The sequence below is a fragment of the Salvelinus namaycush genome, chromosome 21 (genome assembly GCF_016432855.1).
Source record: "Salvelinus namaycush isolate Seneca chromosome 21, SaNama_1.0, whole genome shotgun sequence".
NCBI classification, from domain to species: Eukaryota; Metazoa; Chordata; class Actinopteri; order Salmoniformes; family Salmonidae; genus Salvelinus; species Salvelinus namaycush.
This window is the reverse complement of record NC_052327.1, coordinates 55022571-55043192: the sequence shown is the minus strand read 5'-3', so window position 1 is coordinate 55043192 and position 20622 is coordinate 55022571. Positions and strand designations below refer to the sequence as shown.

The 20622-nt window shown below is 39.4% G+C and overlaps 1 protein-coding gene and 1 pseudogene across 1 annotated transcript; both read right to left on the bottom strand.

Annotated features, from left to right (window-relative positions):
- Nucleotides 1–3167: 3167 nt before the first annotated feature.
- LOC120065982 (intestinal mucin-like protein) lies at nucleotides 3168–17532 on the bottom strand. Its single transcript, XM_039017021.1, has 17 exons — nucleotides 17131–17532; nucleotides 15036–15207; nucleotides 14119–14363; nucleotides 13408–13591; nucleotides 12715–12916; nucleotides 12197–12375; nucleotides 11856–11925; nucleotides 11070–11212; nucleotides 10948–10979; nucleotides 10348–10516; nucleotides 6139–6179; nucleotides 5818–5940; nucleotides 5584–5682; nucleotides 5148–5276; nucleotides 4875–4914; nucleotides 3705–3825; nucleotides 3168–3507 (listed from the first exon to the last, which is right to left on the bottom strand). The coding sequence occupies exons 1-17, from the start codon at nucleotides 17530–17532 to the stop codon at nucleotides 3327–3329; spliced, it is 2532 nt and encodes an 843-aa protein (XP_038872949.1). The 3' UTR covers nucleotides 3168–3326.
- A 1713-nt stretch (nucleotides 17533–19245) lies between these two features.
- The window catches only part of LOC120065981, a 42687-nt pseudogene continuing 41310 nt past the window's right edge, over nucleotides 19246–20622 (bottom strand).

Below are 20622 nucleotides of genomic sequence, written 5' to 3'. Positions count from 1 at the left end.
AGGTCTCTCCCCTCCCTGAGTGGGGACAGAATGTCCTGAAAGGAACACAGTAGTACAGCTTGTCTGTCGATAGCTCTTATCATTTGTTTCACACTTGCACCCTGCTTATATACTAAAAAGGAACAAAAAGTCCTTGTTCTAATTCTGACTAAAACTACACACATAAGATTTATAGATGTATGATTCGAATAAATTTCATACAATCATACCAATGACAGGGTAGAATTCTGTTAGTTATATTTCTACGTTAAATGTATACATAATTTAGTCATTATTCATCAAATTCATAACACTTACAGAACACCAACAAGTTCCTATCTCTCTGCTCCATATCCTTACAGAACACCAGCAAGCTCCCATCTCTCTGCTCCATATCCTTACAGAACACCACCAAGCTCCCATCTCTCTGCTCCATGTCCTTATAGAACACCAACAAGCTCCCATCTCTTAACACTTTAGCATCAACCACTTCCCAATAATTATTTTTTATCAGGCGTCAACCTAATTGGATTCATAGTTCGAACTACCTCCACAACTTCAGTCGGACAATCGTAACAGGGCCAGCAGCTCAGCTCGCCTCCGTTAAATCAAATGTTCAACTTGCTATAAATTTTCTCTCCAGCTAAAAATGCCATCTAAATGTCAATAATTAACTTTTTATGGCTGCAGGGGCAGTATTGAGTAGCTCTGATTAAAGGTGCCCATTTCAAACAGCCTCGTACTCAATTCTTGCTCGTACAATATGCATATTATTATTACTATTGGATAGAAAACACTCTCTAGTTTCTAAAACCGTTTGAATTATATCTGTGAGTCAAACAGAACTCATTTGGCACAAACTTCCTGACCAGGAAGTGGAAAGTCTGAAATCGATGCTCTGTTCTACTTCCTGCCTATACATGGGCATGATACGTAAGAGTATACGTGCACTTCATAGACCTTCCCCTGGATGTCAAGAGGCTGTGAGAGAAGAAATTTCGTGTTTATCTTGGTCTGAATTGGAATACAAGCTCTTTGTATGACGTGTCCTTCATTTCCGGTACTCTTGGGAGCGCGAGGTGGACAGTGGGATTGCCTTCTGTTTAGCTGCCGTTATGGACGACTACTATCTCCGGCTCTGATTTTATTTGATACATGTGACCATATCATCGTAAAGTATGTTTTTTCAATATAGTTTAATCAGATTATTGAAATTTTTTCGGGAGTTTTGCCGTGTTCCGTTCTCTGACTTTGTTGACGATGGAGAGATCCGTACCACTTGGCTAGTGCGCGTGCTAAATGAAGAGGGAAAGTTGCCGTTCTAAATCCAAACAACGACTGTTCTGGACAAAGGACACCTTGTCCAACATTCTGATGGAAGATCAGCAAAAGTAAGAAACATTTTATGATGCTATTTCATATATCTGTCGTAGATGTGAACTAGTCGTCGGCGCGCAAGTGTTTCTGGCTATTGTGCTAAGCTAATATAACGCTACATTTTGTTTTCGCTGTAAAACACTTAATAAATCGGAAATATTGGCTGGAATCACAAGATGCCTGTCTTTCATTTGCTGTACACTATGTATTTTTCAGAAATGTTTTATGATGAGTAATTAGGTATTTGACGTTGGTGTCTGTAAGTTTTATGGCTGCTTTCGGTGCAATTTCTGATTGTAGCTGCAATGTAAACTATGATTTATACCTGAAATATGCACATTTTTCTAACAAAACATATGCTATACAATAAATATGTTATCAGACTCATCTGAAATAGTTGTTTCTTGGTTAGTGGCTATTTATATCTTTATTTGGTCGAATTTGTGATAGCTACTGATGGAGTAAAAAACTGGTGGAGTAAAAAAAGTGGTGTCTTTTGCTAACGTGATTAGCTAATAGATTTACATATTGTGTCTTCCCTGTAAAACATTTTAAAAATCGGACATGTTGGCTGGATTCACAAGATGTGTACCTTTCATATGCTGTATTGGACTTGTTAATGTGTGAAAGTTAAATATTTTAAATATATATATTTTGAATTTCACGCCCTGCACTTGAGCTGGCTGTTGTCATAAGTGTACCGACGTCGGGCTTGCAGCCATAAGAAGTTAAACAAATATTTAGTTGAAAATTAGCTACATCTTGAAATGACAGACACATTCATGGAGATAGAATTAGCTACATCTTGAAATGACAGACACATTCATGGAGATAGAATTAGCTAAACAAAAGACAGATATATGTTATTTCTATCAGTGAGAGGATCTCTTGAAATGACAAATAGGTAGCCAGTTTGTTACGTTCAATAACATCCGTTTAGAAAACAGCTCATGGTATGTTGTCAGTGAGTGACTGCATAAATATTGTGTACCCTAAGTGTTTTTCTAATAATATACTACCCGCTGGGCACACACTGGTTAATTCAACATAGTTTCCACGTCATTTTAATGAAAGTACCCTGAACCAATGTTGAATAGATGTTGAACTGACATATGTGCCCAGTGAGTGTGGTTCTTGTGACATTTTGACATCAATGTGTTAGTATAGGTAATCAATGTATTAGTATAGGTAATCAATGTATTAGTATAGGTAATCAATGTATTAGTATAGGTAATCAATGTATTAGTATAGGTAATCAATGTATTAGTATAGGTAATCAATGTATTAGTATAGGTAATCAATGTTGCAGATTTCAGTGACTAATTTGTGATCGCTACATATATTTCTGGACTTGTAAATTGATACACATTGATTCTTGAAGAATATAACTTATAAATGCTTAATGAGCTGAGTTCAACTGTCGTAGCCCATCACAACCCAAAATATAAGATTGTTTTATTCCATTGTTAGTAAACTACATAATTGTTAATAAACACTGTATAGCCTCAAAACATAATTAAAAGTATCATTTTGATATCATGGACGGTCAGTCCTTGCATCCATGGCCCTGTCTATGAACTTGAGAGTGGTTACATTTCTCCAGCCCCATCCTTCAGCTTTTTGCCAAAACAGTGGCAGGGTGCCCACTTTGTTATTGTTTGAATTGCAGATTGACCCTTTTTATAGTAACAGTTATGTAATGAATATGTTCTTTATTAAATACTATGTGTACATTTTACCTAGTCACACATTGACGCACTTGACAATATGAAATAAAACAAGAAAGATAATGACTTCATGCTTCTTCATCAGTTTAATACGTTTGCATAATTGTCTATGATCGTGTAGACAGAAAGGACATACAGTTGATAATGAGACAGACCCTATTGGTTCCCTTTAGATAAAACGATTTAATATTCCATGCAGTTAATGTAAATAAGAACATTTCAAAAGACTTAATTCTTCAAGGCCTAATCTAAGTGGTTCTTCTTGTCACACTCAGAGTCATGGCAGCCGCACTTATCAATGTAAATGTAGGACTGTATTATCTTCTTCCCGTCATGGCAGACCATCTCCACCTTCCTCTCACTGGTAGACATCTCCTGACAGCAGGAGCAGGAGTGCATCAAGGTGTTTTTCTCTGCAGAGTACCTAGCAAACAGGACACACAAACAACACTGTTAGAAACAGTACCACATTTATTCTGCCGTAGGTCAACTCCCATTAAATTCTCACCCTTTAATCCAATTCCCCACTTACACATTTCTGCAAGACCCAAATGCATGTTGCGTTTGTTTGTGTGCTTTTTTGGCGTGTGTGGTGTGTTCTTATTTAGAGTTTGTACTCACATAGAAGATGTTCCACAGGATCCCCCGCAGGCTGAGATTTCCACCGGCACAGTAGACTTGCAGTTATTCACCTCTAGGTAGGTGGTGGTGTTCTTCACATCACAGTGATTGATTAAATCACCTGTATAGGTAGACAGAGTTAAGGAGGACATTTTAAAGTGTTGAGTTTCTTATGTTCATAAGAGGTCAGGTTCATAAGAGGTCAGGTTCATAAGAGGTCAGGTTCATAAGAGGTCAGGTTCATAAGAGGTCAGGTTCATAAGAGGTCAGGTTCATAAGAGGTCAGGTTCATAAGAGGTCAGGTTCATAAGAGGTCAGGTTCATAAGAGGTTAGGTTCATAAGAGGTTCATAAGAGGTCAGGTTCATAAGAGGTTCATAAGAGGTCAGGTTCATAAGAGGTTCATAAGAGGTCAGGTTCATAAGAGGTCAGGTTCATAAGAGGTCAGCTTCATAAGAGGTCAGGTTCATAAGAGGTTATGTTCATAAGAGGTCAGGTTCATAAGAGGTCAGGTTCATAAGAGGTCAGGTTCATAAGAGGTCAGGTTCATTAAGGTCTGGTTCATAAGAGGTCAGGTTCATAAGAGGTCAGGTTCATAAGAGGTCAGGTTCATAAGAGGTCAGGTTCATAAGAGGTCAGGTTCATAAGAGGTCAGGTTCATAAGAGGTTCATAAGAGGTCAGGTTCATAAGAGGTTCATAAGAGGTCAGGTTCATAAGAGGTCAGGTTCATAAGAGGTCAGGTTCATAAGAGGTTAGGTTCATAAGAGGTTCATAAGAGGTCAGGTTCATAAGAGGTTCATAAGAGGTCAGGTTCATAAGAGGTTCATAAGAGGTCAGGTTCATAAGAGGTCAGGTTCATAAGAGGTTATGTTCATAAGAGGTCAGGTTCATAAGAGGTCAGGTTCATAAGAGGTCAGGTTCATAAGAGGTCAGGTTCATAAGAGGTCAGGTTCATAAGAGGTCAGGTTCATAAGAGGTCAGGTTCATAAGAGGTCAGGTTCATAAGAGGTCATGTTCATAAGAGGTCATGTTCATAAGAGGTCAGGTTCATAAGAGGTCAGGTTCATAAAATGTTATGTTTGACTAGTAGATCTGATGTATAAACAAAAAATACAACTTCACACAAATCATGAATATTTAGAAATGAATCAGTCTATTGTTTTAACTTACAGGTTGTGCAACATCCATTTGCATCAGTTTTCTCAGTTCCCTGTCAAAAAGAATAGTGTACAGCTCAATTTAGATATGACTAGTTACAGTCTATTGAGCTAGAAAACACAGTATAGATGTTATAATGGAAAACTATGATCATCTATGAATATGTTACTCGCGGGTAAATTCAATATAACCTACAAGTTACTATCAAATGAAGCAACCAGTATATTTAGGTATAGTTACTTTACTTCAAACAAACACATTCAAGCAGTTTCCTCATCTACTTACAGGGACGCAGTCCTCTGGACGGAACACTGGGCATTTCAATTTGGATTCCACAACGATGAACTGGTTGTTTGTCTTTGTGCATTCATACTTCACACAGCGGTCACTAGGGGGCGACCAAAGCTTCCCAAGCTGTCAAGTAGAAAAAAATGAATCTTGGTAAATTAATACTGTACGTTATAAAAACTTCAATAAATAAGCATTGATAAATCATCTATAAACTTTTCAGAAATAAGTACTTCGTTATTTGAAAATGTAAACAAGAATTACAATTCTTAAGCATTTACACCTTTAACATTTATGATAATTTATGATGCATTTATGAATATTTGTAAGCATTTATATGGTCTCAGTGATGTCATTCATCCCTTTGAGATATCACAAAGATATCTGATATTAAAAATAATCTAATTTGGTTGCATTATCTCATCAATGTCACCTGAATGATGTGAGATGTGGCATCTGGGAGAACTACAACACAGTCCTTCTGGACACACGCTCCACAACATTTCTCAGGTCCGACTTCATACTCATAACCCTGGAGGAGAATCAACATGGTGACATCATTAGTGGATTTCCTTCATATATACCTGGATTATTATACTGTATAGCCAACCATGTAAAATGTTTCACTTATGTTTAACCGAGTCTGCCATTATCCCGAGTACAGTACCGTTGGGCAGGTGGTGATACAGTTGATTTGGGCACACTCAACAACATACAGCTTGGAGACTGGATCCTTATTAGGGCCACACTTGCACTCCTCACAGGTGCCTTTGGGAACATTTTCACCAAACTGGAGAGTGCAAGCAAGAGTTAGTATCATGTACTGAAGCAGAAATTAAGCTTGGGGCCACAGTGGCTCTCAGGATTACTTAAAGGGGCAATCTGGGATTGGTACATCAATATTTAGGTTTATTTTATACAAAATGTACAAATTATTTACTGTAATAGTGCTCTAGAGTTATATAAAAAAAAAAGTGTTACTTCTCACCGTGTATTCGGTATTATTGTGGACACAAACAGGTTTGGGCACTGAGAGAACAGACAATACAAGGGTCAGACAATGGTTGAGACATAACAGTTGTTGAACGGTTAAGTTAGTCACAATTCCTGCACCATGTTACCATCACGACACCTGCACCATGTTACCATCACGACACCTGCACCATGTTACCATCACGACACCTGTACCATGTTACCATCACGACACCTGTACCATGTTACCATCACGACACCTGCACCATGTTACCATCACGACACCTGCACCATGTTACCATCACGACACCTGTACCATGTTACCATCACGACACCTGCCCCATGTTACCATCACGACATCTGCTCCATGTTCATTACAATATTTACATTCATCCTGGGCTTAATAATTAGCTCCAGGTCGAAGTTAAAGTATATGATATGTTTGAGTGAGCGCTGTGCCTTTCCACGTTCTTGGAATAGAAATATTAAGTCACTGTTTTATCACTATACACAGTTTTTAAATTATGGTGCGTGATGGTCCAATGACATGGTCCAATGACATGGTCCAATGACATGGTCCAATGCCATGGTCCAATGCCATGGTCCAATGACATGGTCCAATGCCATGGTCCAATGACATGGTCCAATGCCATGGTCCAATGCCATGGTCCAATGACATGGTCCAATGACATGGTCCAATGCCATGGTCCAATGACATGGTCCAATGCAATGGTCCAATGACATGGTCCAATGACATGGTCCAATGCCATGGTCCAATGCCATGGTCCAATGCCATGGTCCAATGCCATGGTCCAATGACATGGTCCAATGACATGGTCCAATGACATGGTCCAATGCCATGGTCCAATGACATGGTCCAATGACATGGTCCAATGCAATGGTCCAATGACATGGTCCAATGACATGGTCCAATGCCATGGTCCAATGCCATGGTCCAATGCCATGGTCCAATGCCATGGTCCAATGACATGGTCCAATGACATGGTCCAATGCCATGGTCCAATGACATGGTCAGTATAAAGGCGTCATAAACACTGCAGAAATGTGTTACAAATCATCTATAGCCATTAGTCATGCTTTATAAAGGGTCCATAAATGTGTCATAACTGTATGACATAACCCACTGTGTCAAGTTAGACAAACCTGTGCTTTATAAACGGTGGCATAAGCACTGCTTAAAAAAAAACTTATCAATAATGAACCTATATTTATTGTAATTTTTAATGAGTTTATAGTAGTTAAGTGTTGAGTTAGCTACAATATGTAATCTATCTCAATTGTTTTTTCTAATAATTTGCACGTCCTTACAACACTGTATATAGACACAATATGACATTTGAAATGTCTTTATTATTTTGGAACTTCTATGAGTGTAATGTTTACTGTTCATTTTTATTGTTAATTTCACTTTTGTCTATTATCTACATCACTTGCTTTGGCAATGATAACATATGTTTCCAATGCCAATAAAGACCTTAAATTTAATTTAATTGGTGTGACAAAGGCATTTCCTAACACACCTGCTAAATTTCTTTGTTGTTACTTTTAAGGTTGGATTCAACATGCAGTACCTACTGCAGAAAGAGAGGTAAGAAACCATTGGTCCACCTGCTCAGGAACAAGCTACACTAGTCACAGTCCGCTGATTATGTCACAGAGTTATCCTTTTCTCAATAGGGGGGGGCGCTGTTTTCACTTTGTAAAAAATCGTTCCCAAATTAAACTGCCTCGTACTCAATTCTTGCTCGTACAATATGCATATTATTATTACTATTGGATAGAAAACACTCTCTAGTTTCTAAAACCGTTTGAATTATATCTGTGAGTAAAACAGAACTCATTTTGCAGCAAACTTCCTGTCAGGAAGTGAGAAATCTGAAATCGGGGGCTCTGTTCCAGGGTCATCCTATTAATTTGCATGGAATCTATGGGTCTACATGTACTGCATACGCCTTCCACTAGATGTCAGTAGGCAGTGAGAGTTGGAATGGGGTGTATAGCTCTATGTGAGGCCGAACAAGACCTCTTGGAACGGTGGGTCTAGTCTTTTCACCGTTCAGCTTGGCGCGAGACGGACCTCAGGATTGCGTTCTGAAAAGCTTTCGTTATAGACGTTAGATATATCCGGCTCTGATTTTATTTGATATATGTGTTAAAAACATCATGAACTAGTTATTTTAAACCGACTTATATCAGTTTATATCAGTTTATTGCGATTTTGTGGAATTTCTTTGTCTTGCGTTATGGTGAGTTGGACACTGCTGCGCCACATGGCGCGTTGGCTGCTAAGTCTACAGATGAAGAGGGCATTCTACAACCAAACAACGATTATTCTGGACAAAGGACCCCTTGTACAAGATTCTGATGGAAGATCATCAAAAGTAGGTGTCACGTTCCTGACCTGTTTTCCGTTGTTTTTGTATTTGTTTAGTATGGTCAGGGCGTGAGCTGGGTGGGTAGTCTATGTTATGTGTTTCTAGGTTGGGTTCAATGTGTTGCCTGATATGGTTCTCAATTAGGGGCAGGTGTTTGACGTTTCCTCTGATTGAGAACCATATTAAGGTAGGCTGTTCACACCGTTTGTTTGTGGGTGATTGTCTTCCGTGTTAGTGTTTATACCACACGGGACTGTATCGTTTGTTCTAGTCTGTACCTGTTTGTGCGTTCTTCGTGTTTATGTAAGTTCATATGTTCAGGTCGGTCTACGTCGTTTTGTTGTTTTGGTAATTTTTCAAGTGTGCTTCGTGTTTCGTCTTGTTTAATAAATCATTCATGTCTTCATACCTCGCTGCGCTTTGGTCCGATCCCTACACCTCCTCTTCAGACGAAGAGGGGGAAATCAGCCGTTACAGTAGGAACCATTTATGATGTTATTTCGTATTTCTATCGAAAATGTGTCGTCGTAATTTGGGCGCTGATTTTGGGCGCTGTCTCGCTATAACGTAAGCTGTATGTCGTACTAAAGTTATTTTTAAAAATCTAACACAGCGGTTGCATTAAGAACTAGTGTATCTTTCATTTGCTGTCCAACCTGTATTTTTTAGTAAAGTTTATGATTAGTTATTTGATTAGGATTAGGTGAGTATCAGAAATATATCCGGATAATTTTGTGCAGTTTGGCTACGTATTCACATTGTTCAACCACGAATTGTACCGCTAAATATGCACATTTTCGAACAAACCATATATGTATTGTGTAATATGATGTTATAGGACTGTCATCTGATGAAGTTTATGAAGGTTAGTGAAATAATTAATATCTTTTGCTGGTTTTGTCGCTATCGCTACCGTTGCCTTGAATCAATGCTGTTGTGTGGTTGGATATTGTAGTAAGCTAATATAATGCTATATTGTGTTTTCGCTGTAAAACACTTTAAAAATCTGAAATATTGGCTGGATTCACAAGATGTTTGTCTTTCATTTGCTGTACACCATGTATTTTTCATAAATGTTTTATGATGAGTATTTAGGTATTTCACGTTGCTCTCTGTAGTTATTCTAGCTGCTTTGGTGAGAGTTGTGATGGTGGCTGCAATGTAAAACTATGATTTATACCTGAAATATGCACATTTTTTGAACAAAACATATGCTATACAATAAATCTGTTATAAGACTGTCATCTGATGAAGTTGTTTCTTGGTTAGTGACTATTTATATCTTTATTTGGTCGAATTTGTGATAGCTACCTATGCGGTAAAAAAATTGTGAAAATATGCGGTTGGGTCTTTTGCTATCGTGGTTAGCTAATAGAAATACATATTGTGTTTTCGCTGTAAAACATTTTAAAAATCGGAAATGATGGCTGGATTCACAAGATGTGTATCTTTCATCTGGTGTCTTGGACTTGTGATTTCATGATATTTAGATGCTAGTATTTACTTGTGGCGCTATGCTAGGCTATGCTAGTCAGCTTTTTTACTGATGAGGGTGCTCCCGGATCCGGGATTGTGACCAAGTAGAAGTTAAGGCACATTTATGAACCCTTTATAAAGCATGTTATAGATGCTTTGTAACACATTTATGTAGTGCTTATGAAGGCTTTATGAAATAGCTAGAGTGAAGACCTGTTTGGTGCTAACATTCCACACCTTGTACTCCTTGTCATATGCCAAACATTTAGCACAAACAGACTTGTACCCAGGTAACCTGGTGGAACGTTAAAGTGCCTCTATCCGGTCTAAACTCAAATCCTGTCTCTACTCACCACATGTATTTATCTGACAGCAGTCCACCGTCTCGTTGACCAACACCTCACCGTACTTCTTATAGGTAACAATTTCTTGGGGCGGACATTTCACTGGTTCACACTGGACACTCAGTGTGTCAGCATTACACGTGCACTTCTGGCAGTTACTGTACCAAGTCTCACCAAACTGTGTTGGGACAAAACAAACACTGTTAGCAGAGACTTCAAACTTATTAAGACGAGGACTGGCAACCCCTCAGAGCCTGGTTCCTCTCTTGGTTTATTCATAGGTTCCTTCCTTCTAGGGATATTTTCCTAGCCAATGTCTTTCTGCCTCTGCATTGCCTGCTCTTTGAGGTTTTAGGCTGAGTATCTGTAAAGCACTTTGTGACCACTGCTGATGAAAAAAGGGCTTTATCAAATACATTTGATTGATTGATAATAACAATAGGGCTCCAGCCTCTTCAGGGCTGGACAACTTACATGCCCCAATGAAACTAGTAAACAGCTTAAAATAATTGGGTTTCTATACAGAACCTTTTGTTGGCCGTAATGTGAAGTGAGCTGTTGAACCATTTCTTCTGACAGATTCATTGTGGTATACATCTACATTCTTACCTGTTTGGGTTTTCCATCAGGTCCTGTGCATCCTTGAAGGGAAAATAAGATCTTAAGTCATATAACGGTGGTACTTTGAGACACAATTAAACAATGTATTCCTCAAACGGTCACATCCTTACCACAGTCACGAACACAGGTGTCAGAGAATGTGTTGAACAAGATGGTACCCTCAGGGCAGAAACAGCCCTCCATGAATGAGTCACATACAACGTCACGGCTCCTTTGTGCTCCCTGACATGAATGCACATATTTTTCATTGTATCTATGATAAGAAAAAACAATTCATTACAGACTAGAAACGTTGGAATATAATGGAAACCTTTAAGAATGCATGTACTTTAGGTAGTGGTGTAAAATAATGAGATGGGAATGAGATGAGATGAGAATGAGATGAGATGGGAATGAGATGAGATGAGATGAGATGAGATGAGATGAGAATGAGATGAGATGGGAATGAGATGAGATGGGAATGAGATGAGATGAGATGAGATGGGAATGAGATGAGAATGAGATGAGATGGGAATGAGATGAGATGGGAATGAGATGAGATGAGATGAGAATGAGATGAGATGGGAATGAGATGAGATGGGAATGAGATGAGATGGGAATGAGATGAGATGAGAATGAGATGAGAATGAGATGGGAAGGAGATGAGATGAGATGAGAATAAGATGAGATGGGAATGAGATGGGAATGAGTTGAGACGAGATGAGATGGGAATGAGATGAGATGGGAATAAGATGAGAATGAGATGGGAATGAGATGGGATGGGAATGAGATGAGAATGAGATGGGAATGAGATGGGAATGAGTTGAGACGAGATGAGAACGAGATGAGAATGAGATGAGAATGAGATGGGAAGGAGATGAGATGAGATGGGAATGAGATGAGAATGAGATGGATACCTTGAATTGCAAGTTGGCTGGATAGTAGAGCCACATGCCTTATACACTTTGGTCTTAGGGCATGTCAGTTCTGTAATATGGTCAAGATGGAATGAAAGACAAAACAGTAAGTATACAAATTGTCAATGCAGGTTATCAAAATACAATTCATTATGATAAATCGTTAAGTTATTAGAATTATTTAAAATCTTATTTTCATCTTTCTTGCATCCCAAATGGGATCATATTCCCTATATAGATCACTACTTTTTGCCGGAGCCTGGTCAACAGCAGTGCACTATGTAGGGAATAGGATCCCATTTGGGACACGGTCCTTATTTTATATGGATGTCCTTCCCTACCACATTGTCCTTTAGTTGACTTCCTCCAGTCGATACAGACTCCAGCTGCTGCACACCTCACGGCGTAGGCTTCCAGGCTGGAGCAGCCGATTGAGATATTTGACATGTGGCAGACATCAAACTTACAGGCCTCGAAGAAGGGTTGTCGTGGGATAACGTCATGGCATTGCTTAAAGACCCTTCCAAAATAAAGAACCCATTTATGTTATTATATATAGGCCAAACCCAAATGGGGCATATAACATGGCACGACAGATTTCCTACAAATATTGATTACTGTATGCCTTACACGCTACTTTATTTGTGAAGCATCTATGTTCTTATGAATATGGCATATTTTAGATGGCATAAACAGTCTGTAAGATAAGTTTGGTTCTAAGTTATGGAACAACAACCCATGCCTTTAGCGGAAAGTTTACAGACTTTTAGGTATACAGTGTCATAGCAACCTCAATCAGATTCCCTTGTCTTTGTAATATAGCTGTCTCTTTGTGTTATTACAAGGTTACATGTCTTACGGGCTAAGTATGATGTCACAGATTGATGTCTTTCCTGGCAGGCAGGTTGTAGGCGTAGGGGTAGGTGGGGTAGGAGGTTGCCGTTTACAGTAGGGTTTTTTATCATCAGGAATCTTCCATTCATGAGCCATCCCAGGACATGATGGGTCAATCTGACCATTCGGTAATTTGCAATCGTTTTTCCGGTTATTGTCACAGGTACCTTTATAAAGGTCAAATAAATATGGGAATGAGAAATAAACACAACTTCTTTGATGTCAGAAACAGCTGCTCATAACTTTAAGCCTACCTACAGTATCTTTTCATTGGTTATGCTATCATTGTAACTGTACAGTGAACTCTTTAATGCCATTGAAATGCAATAACGTGCAACAAAATATCATCAAATCATTGCAACTAATGTTCAGTTTACTCACAGAGTACTACAAGCTGTTCTTCTGATTCATACTTAAAGTGTTTTTGGTCAACATAATGGGTGCATTCCAAATGGGACCCTATTCCCCCTGGTTAAAAGAAATGCACTACAATGGGACCCTATTCCCCCTGGTTAAAAGGAGTGCACTACATTGGGACCCTATTCCCCCTGGTTAAAAGGAGTGCACTACATTGGGACCCTATTCCCCCTGGTTAAAAGGAGTGCACTACATTGGGAACAGTGTGCCATTTGGGATGCAGTAAAGCCTACATACTTACCACACTGCCCCTCTGTGTTGTTGTGGAATAGGGAGTTTGGCAGGGTTACACTGAACATAAGGGACTTAAACATCACTGTTGCTTTAATGGCATGGATCTTCAACAGTAACTCTACTCCAGTGCTGGTGATGATGAGGTCTTCATTAGAAAAGGTCGGGAAGATCTGATTTCCATTGATGTAAACCTTGTGAATGATAAGTAAAAACATTACGTAAGGAATGAGAATAGAGAACAGAATAACATTACAATACCGTAGATAAGATATGAACGGTTTCCAGAACTAAATCAAGTCACAAGAAGAGTTGGTAGTCTGTCAATCTTTTGTCAATAAAATGTAATTCTTTGAAATGTCATGGGACTGTTTCAGATACCTTGATGATGGTTTTTGAGTTAACGTGATGGCATCCTCAAAGTGGTTAACCAATATGTCATGTTGTTAAATAACTATTTGTAACTAATGTAGTGTAGTATTGCAAATTACACTTGTCGTAGTCAGCAAGATCAGATATTCCTATTAATCAATACCCCCACGTTAACAAAAAGTAAATAATACATTTGAAAATATGAAGCTAGATTATTTTAAGTCTTAAAGTGGTATGAGAATGTCTATCTCAAATCATGTATGTATCAAAGGTCTGTATCAAAGAATGTCTACATCAAAGTGCACTTTTGTAAGTGTATAAATGTGTACAAAAGCACAGTTATAATTACCACATTTGTTGTCACGTTTAATCTCTTCGGCGTAAGAACAATTGTATAGGACTTGTAATAGACAATCAGAGACTGAGGGCAGGTCGCATGTCCAGACGGATCACAGTTGTAGTTGTCGATGATGACACTGAAGTTCTGTCGAGGAACTATTTCTTTAATCAAAACGTAGGTGCAGTTTTCCTGGAAACTGTAATATTGGCCATCAAATGTGACGTAGTGAGGGTCTCCCCATCCATAGCATATACCTGAGAGATAGAACAGAAAAAGGTAGCAAATAGATAGATCACGCATCAATACAAGAGCTTAAAGTCCTACTCCAGTCTCCTTTTCACCTCATTTAACACCTGATTTACTGACCACAACAGGGGGTCTAGGTATCCTGATGAAATGGCACAAGCTGATAACATCACAATGTCACTATCAGATCAGAGGGTGCAACTTTCACTGGGGACAGGGGGGTGGACGGGGGCATGTCGCCCCCACATTCTGAAATTGCATTTTTGTTCCCCCCCAGTTTAATCATTGGAATGTGATACGAAACAAGGCAACACTGTGCTTTAGGACCATGCGGACGCCTCCGAGTGGTCGAGTAGGCTGTTTGGAGTGTTTATCCGACTGGATAAAAATAATCATAATTATGTCCCCCCCCAATTCTAAAACCAAAGTTGTGCCCCTGGATCAGACCAACTCCTTGAAGTTTGCAGTTGTGTCCAAAAAAAACACTATTTTGTTCAAAACATATTGTATTTCTTTACCCTTTAGTGTGCGGACTTTACTGTATTTATACTTGGGATATCAGTTTCCAACAGGAAATGTTCTAAAATCACTGGAGGACGTCTTAAAACCAAGTAAACTTGGAGATAGAAGTATGTGTAGAAGGAGAGAAGATAATTAAAAACATTACGTTTTGAACTTACATTCACATTCGTAGTGATAGCAGCAACCTGATTCGTTATAGACTTTCACTGGTGGGTATCCATTTTCACACACAGGCTTTTCTACAGACTCACAGACCACAAACGTCGTGGTAATTACACCCCTGTGGCAAGTTTGAGTAGTGCAGTTGTCTGTCTTCCAAGTCTCACCATCCTAAAGTTGAAAATGTATGTTTTAGTCCTGAAAGTAAACACACTACGTAGTACACAACACTATAACTACACAACACGAGGACTACACACCACTATAACTACACACCACTATAACTACACACCACTATAACTACACACCACTATAACTACACACCACTATAACTACACACCACACCACTATAACTACACAACACTATAACTACACAACACTATAACTACACAACACTATAACTACACAACACTATAACTACACAACACTATAACTACACAACACTATAACTACACACTATAACTACACAACACTATAACTACACACTATAACTACACACCACTATAACTACACAACACTACGTAATACACAACACTATAACTACACAACACTATAACTACACAACACTATAACTACACACCACTATAACTACACAACACTATAACTACACACCACTATAACTACACACCACTATAACTACACAACACTATAACTACACACCACTATAACTACACAACACTATAACTACACAACACTATGACTACACAACACTACGTAATACACAACACTATAACTACACAACACTATAACTACACAACACTATAACTACACACCACTATAACTACACAACACTATGACTACACAACACTATAACTACACACTATAACTACACACCACTATAACTACACACCACTATAACTACACAATACTATAACTACACAACACTATGACTACACACTATAACTACACACCACTATAACTACACACCACTATAACTACACAACACTATAACTACACAACACTATAACTACACAACACTATAACTACACAACACTATGACTACACAACACTATAACTACACACTATAACTACACAACACTATAACTACACAACACTATAACTACACAACACTATAACTACACAACACTATAACTACACAACACTATAACTACACAACACTATAACTACACAACACAACACTATAACTACACAACACTATGACTACACAACACTATAACTACACACCACTATAACTACACACCACTATAACTACACACCACTATAACTACACAACACTATAACTACACACCACTATAACTACACAACACTATAACTACACAACACTATGACTACACAACACTACGTAATACACAACACTATAACTACACAACACTATAACTACACACTATAACTACACACCACTATAACTACACACCACTATAACTACACAATACTATAACTACACAACACTATGACTACACACTATAACTACACACCACTATAACTACACACCACTATAACTACACAACACTATAACTACACAACACTATAACTACACAACACTATGACTACACAACACTATAACTACACACTATAACTACACAACACTATGACTACACAACACTATAACTACACAACACTATAACTACACAACACTATAACTACACAACACTATAACTACACAACACTATAACTACACAACACAACACTATAACTACACAACACTATGACTACACAACACTATAACTACACACCACTATAACTACACACCACTATAACTACACAACACTATAACTACACACCACTATAACTACACAACACTATGAACTACACAACACTATAACTACACAACACTATGAACTACACACTATGACTACACACTATAACTACACAACACTATAACTACACAACACTATAACTACACAACACTATAACTACACAACACTATGAACTACACAACACTATAACTACACAACACTATAACTACACAACACTATAACTACACAACACTATAACTAAGAAACACAATAATTCTGTTAACTTCATTACCTTTCTTGGTGGATTGACATATTCACAGTCCATGTAAGGTGTAGTCGGGGACGATGTAGATGTTCTAGTATGTGTAGCTTCTGTTGTTGTTGAGACAGTGCTGACTGTAGCTGAGACAGTGCTGACTGTAGCTGAGACAGTGCTGACTGTAGCTGGGACAGTGCTGACTGTAGCTGGGACAGTGCTGACTGTAGCTGAGACAGTGCTGACTGTAGCTGAGACAGTGCTGACTGTAGCTGAGACAGTGCTGACTGTAGCTGAGACAGTGCTGACTGTAGCTGAGACAGTGCTGACTGTAGCTGAGACAGTGCTGACTGTAGCTGAGACAGTGCTACTGTAGCTGAGACAGTGCTGACTGTAGCTGAGACAGTGCTGACTGTAGCTGAGACAGTGCTGACTGTAGCTGAGACAGTGCTGACTGTAGCTGAGACAGTGCTGACTGTAGCTGAGACAGTGCTGACTGTAGCTGAGACAGTGCTGACTGTAGCTGGGGTCGTAGAGGGACATGGTCTGGCTTGTTTCTCAACAATACAACTTGAGTTACAGTAGGAGGTGAAACACCAGCCTGCCCCGTCAGTCTCATTATATATCAAGGAACCTAAACAAAAACATATTATTAGTAATGAATAGATATTACATGAAGTGTATGAATGCATTATGTAGTCAGAATTGATCATTTTAATGAAGGAAACTTACCAGAAGGGAAATGTAGATTTTTGTATGTGCAAAAACATAATGTGGTAGGAGTAGTGGTAGGGGTAGGGGTAGGGGTAGGGGTAATGGTAGGGGTTGTGGTAGTGGTAATGGTAGGGGTAGGGGTAATGGTAGTGGTAGGGGTTGTGGTAGTGGTAGGGGTAGGGGTAGGGGTAGCGGTAATGGTAGTGGTAGGGGTTGTGGTAGTGGTAGTGGTAGGGGTAGGGGTAGGGGTAATGGTAGTGGTAGGGGTTGTGGTAGTGGTAGGGGTAGGGGTAATGGTAGGGGTAGGGGTTGGGGTAATGGTAGGGGTTGTGGTAGTGGTAGGGGTAGTGGTAGTGGTAGTGATAGGGGTTGTGGTAGGGGTAGGGGTTGTGGTAGGGGTAGGGGTAGGGGTAATGGTAGGGGTAATGGTAGTGGTAGGAGTAGTGGTAGGAGTAGTGGTAGTGGTAGGGGTTGTTGTTGGGGTAATGATAGGGGTTGTTGTTGGGGTAATGATAGGGGTTGTTGTTGGGGTAATGATAGTGGTTGTTGTTGGGGTAATGGTAGGGGTTGTTGTTGGGGTAATGATAGTGGTTGTTGTTGGGGTAATGGTAGGGGTTGTTGTTGGGGTAATGGTAGGGGTTGTTGTTGGGGTAATGATAGGGGTTGTTGTTGGGGTAATGATAGGGGTTGTTGTTGGGGTAATGATAGTGGTTGTTGTTGGGGTAATGGTAGGGGTTGTTGTTGGGGTAATGATAGTGGTTGTTGTTGGGGTAATGGTAGTGGTTGTTGTTGGGGTAATGGTAGGGGTTGTTGTTGGGGTAATGGTAGGGGTTGTTGTTGGGGTAATGGTAGGGTTTGTTGTTGGGGTAATGATAGGGGTTGTTGTTGGGGTAATGGTAGTGGTTGTTGTTGGGGTAATGGTAGGGGTTGTTGTTGGGGTAGTGATAGTGGTTGTTGTTGGGGTAATGATAGTGGTTGTTGTTGGGGTAATGATAGGGGTTGTTGTTGGGGTAATGGTAGGGTTTGTTGTTGGGGTGATGATAGGGGTTGTTGTTGGGGTAATGGTAGGGGTTGTTTTTGGGGTAATGGTAGGGGTTGTTGTTGGGGTAATGATAGTGGTTGTTGTTGGGGTAATGGTAGGGGTTGTTGTTGGGGTAATGGTAGGGGTTGTTGTTGGGGTAATGGTAGGGGTTTGTTGTTGGGGTAATGATAGTGGTTGTTGTTGGGGTAATGATAGTGGTTGTTGTTGGGGTAATGATAGGGGTTGTTGTTGGGGTAATGATAGTGGTTGTTGTTGGGGTAATGGTAGGGGTTGTTGTTGGGGTAATGATAGGGGTTATTGTTGGGGTAATGATAGGGGTTGTTGTCAAATTTGAGTTTTGCTTTTGAGTTGCTTGTGTGTATAGTGGATGTGTGACTACAGAGAAGACTGTTGTTGTGGTAGATGGTTTGGTGGTGGCTGTTTCCTCAGAGGTAGTCCTCATCTGAGTTGTTGTTGTGGGTGTTGTTGATTCAGGACCAGTCATAACTTCCTCTGTTGTTTCACTTGTTGTTGTTGTTGTTGTTGTGGTTGATGGGCTTTCTGTGGTTGTTGTTGTTGTTGTTGGTGGTGTAATGGTTGCTGTCGATGTTGTTGGTTTTGTACCAGTTGTAATTTCCTCTGTTGTTTCACTTGTTGTTGTTGTTGTTGTTGTGGTTGATGGGCTTTCTGTGGTGGTTGTTGTTGTTGTTGTTGGTGTAGTGGTTGTTGTGGGTGTTGTTGATTCAGGACCAGTCGTAACTTCCTCTGTTGTTTCACTTGTTGTTGTTGTTGTTGTTGTTGTGGTTGATGGGCTTTCTGTTGTGGTTGTTGTCGTTGTTGTTGTTGTTGTGGTATTGGTAGCAGGTGTTGTTGATTCTGGACCAGTTGTAATTTCCTCTGTTACTTTTGTTGTTGTGGACGGAGTTGTTGGACTTTCTGTTGTTGTTGTTGGACTTTCTGTTGTTGTTGTTGTTGGGTTAGTTGTTGTTGTTGGACTTTGTTGTTGTTGTTGTGGTAGTTGTTGTTGTTGGACGTTCTGTTGTTGTTGTTGGGGTAGTTGTTGATGTTGTTGTTGTTGCTGTTGTTGTTGGACTTTCTGTTGTTGTTTTTGTTGTTGTTGGGGTAGTTGTTGTTGTTGGACGTTCTGTTGTTGTTGTTGTTTGTTGTTGGGGTAGTTGTTGATGTTGGACGTTCTGTTGTTGTTGTTGTTTGTTGTTGGGGTAGTTGTTGATGTTGGACGTTCTGTTGTTGTTGTTGTTGTTGTTGTGGTAGTTGTAGTTGTTGGACGTTCTGTTGTTGTTGTTGTTGTTGGGGTAGTTGTTGATGTTGGACGTTCTGTTGTTGTTGTTGTTGTTGGGGTAGTTGTTGATGTTGGACGTTCTGTTGTTGTTGTTGTTGTTGTTGTTGGGTTTGTTGTTGTTGGGGTAGTTGTTGTTGTTGTTGTTGTTGTTGGGGTAGTTGTATTAGGTGCTGTTGATTCTGGACCAGTTGTAACTTCCTCTGTTACTTTTGTTGTTGTGGACGGAGTTGTTGACTTCGTTGTTGTTGTTGTTGTGGCTGTTGGACTTTCTGTTGTTGTTGTTGTTGTTGTTGGGGTAGTTGTTGTTGTTGTTTTTGTTGGGGTTGTTTTTGTTGGACTTTCTGTTGTTGTTGTTGGGGTAGTTGTTGAACTTTCTGTTGTTGTTGTTGTTGTTGGGGTAGTTGTTGTTGTTGGACTTTCTGTTGTTGTTGTTGTTGTTGGGGTAGTTGTTGTTGTTGTTGGGGTTGTTTTTGTTGGACTTTCTGTTGTTGTTGTTGGGGTAGTTGTTGTAGTTGAACTTTGTTGTTGTTGTTGTTGTTGGGGTAGTTGTTGATGTTGTTGTTGTTGTTGGGGTAGTTGTTGAACTTTGTTGTTGTTG

Bases quoted from the DNA above. Each gene is read 5' to 3' on its own strand.
- LOC120065982 (XM_039017021.1), bottom strand. From the start codon at position 17,532: ATGTCCCTCTACGACCCCAGCTACAGTCAGCACTGTCTCAGCTACAGT. The intron at 10,980-11,069 runs GTAAGGATGTGA...TTTCCCTTCAAG, and splicing joins CACCTGTGTTCGTGACTGTG to GATGCACAGGACCTGATGGA. The intron at 3,826-4,874 runs GTAAGTTAAAAC...CTACCTATACAG, and splicing joins AAATGGATGTTGCACAACCT to GTGATTTAATCAATCACTGT.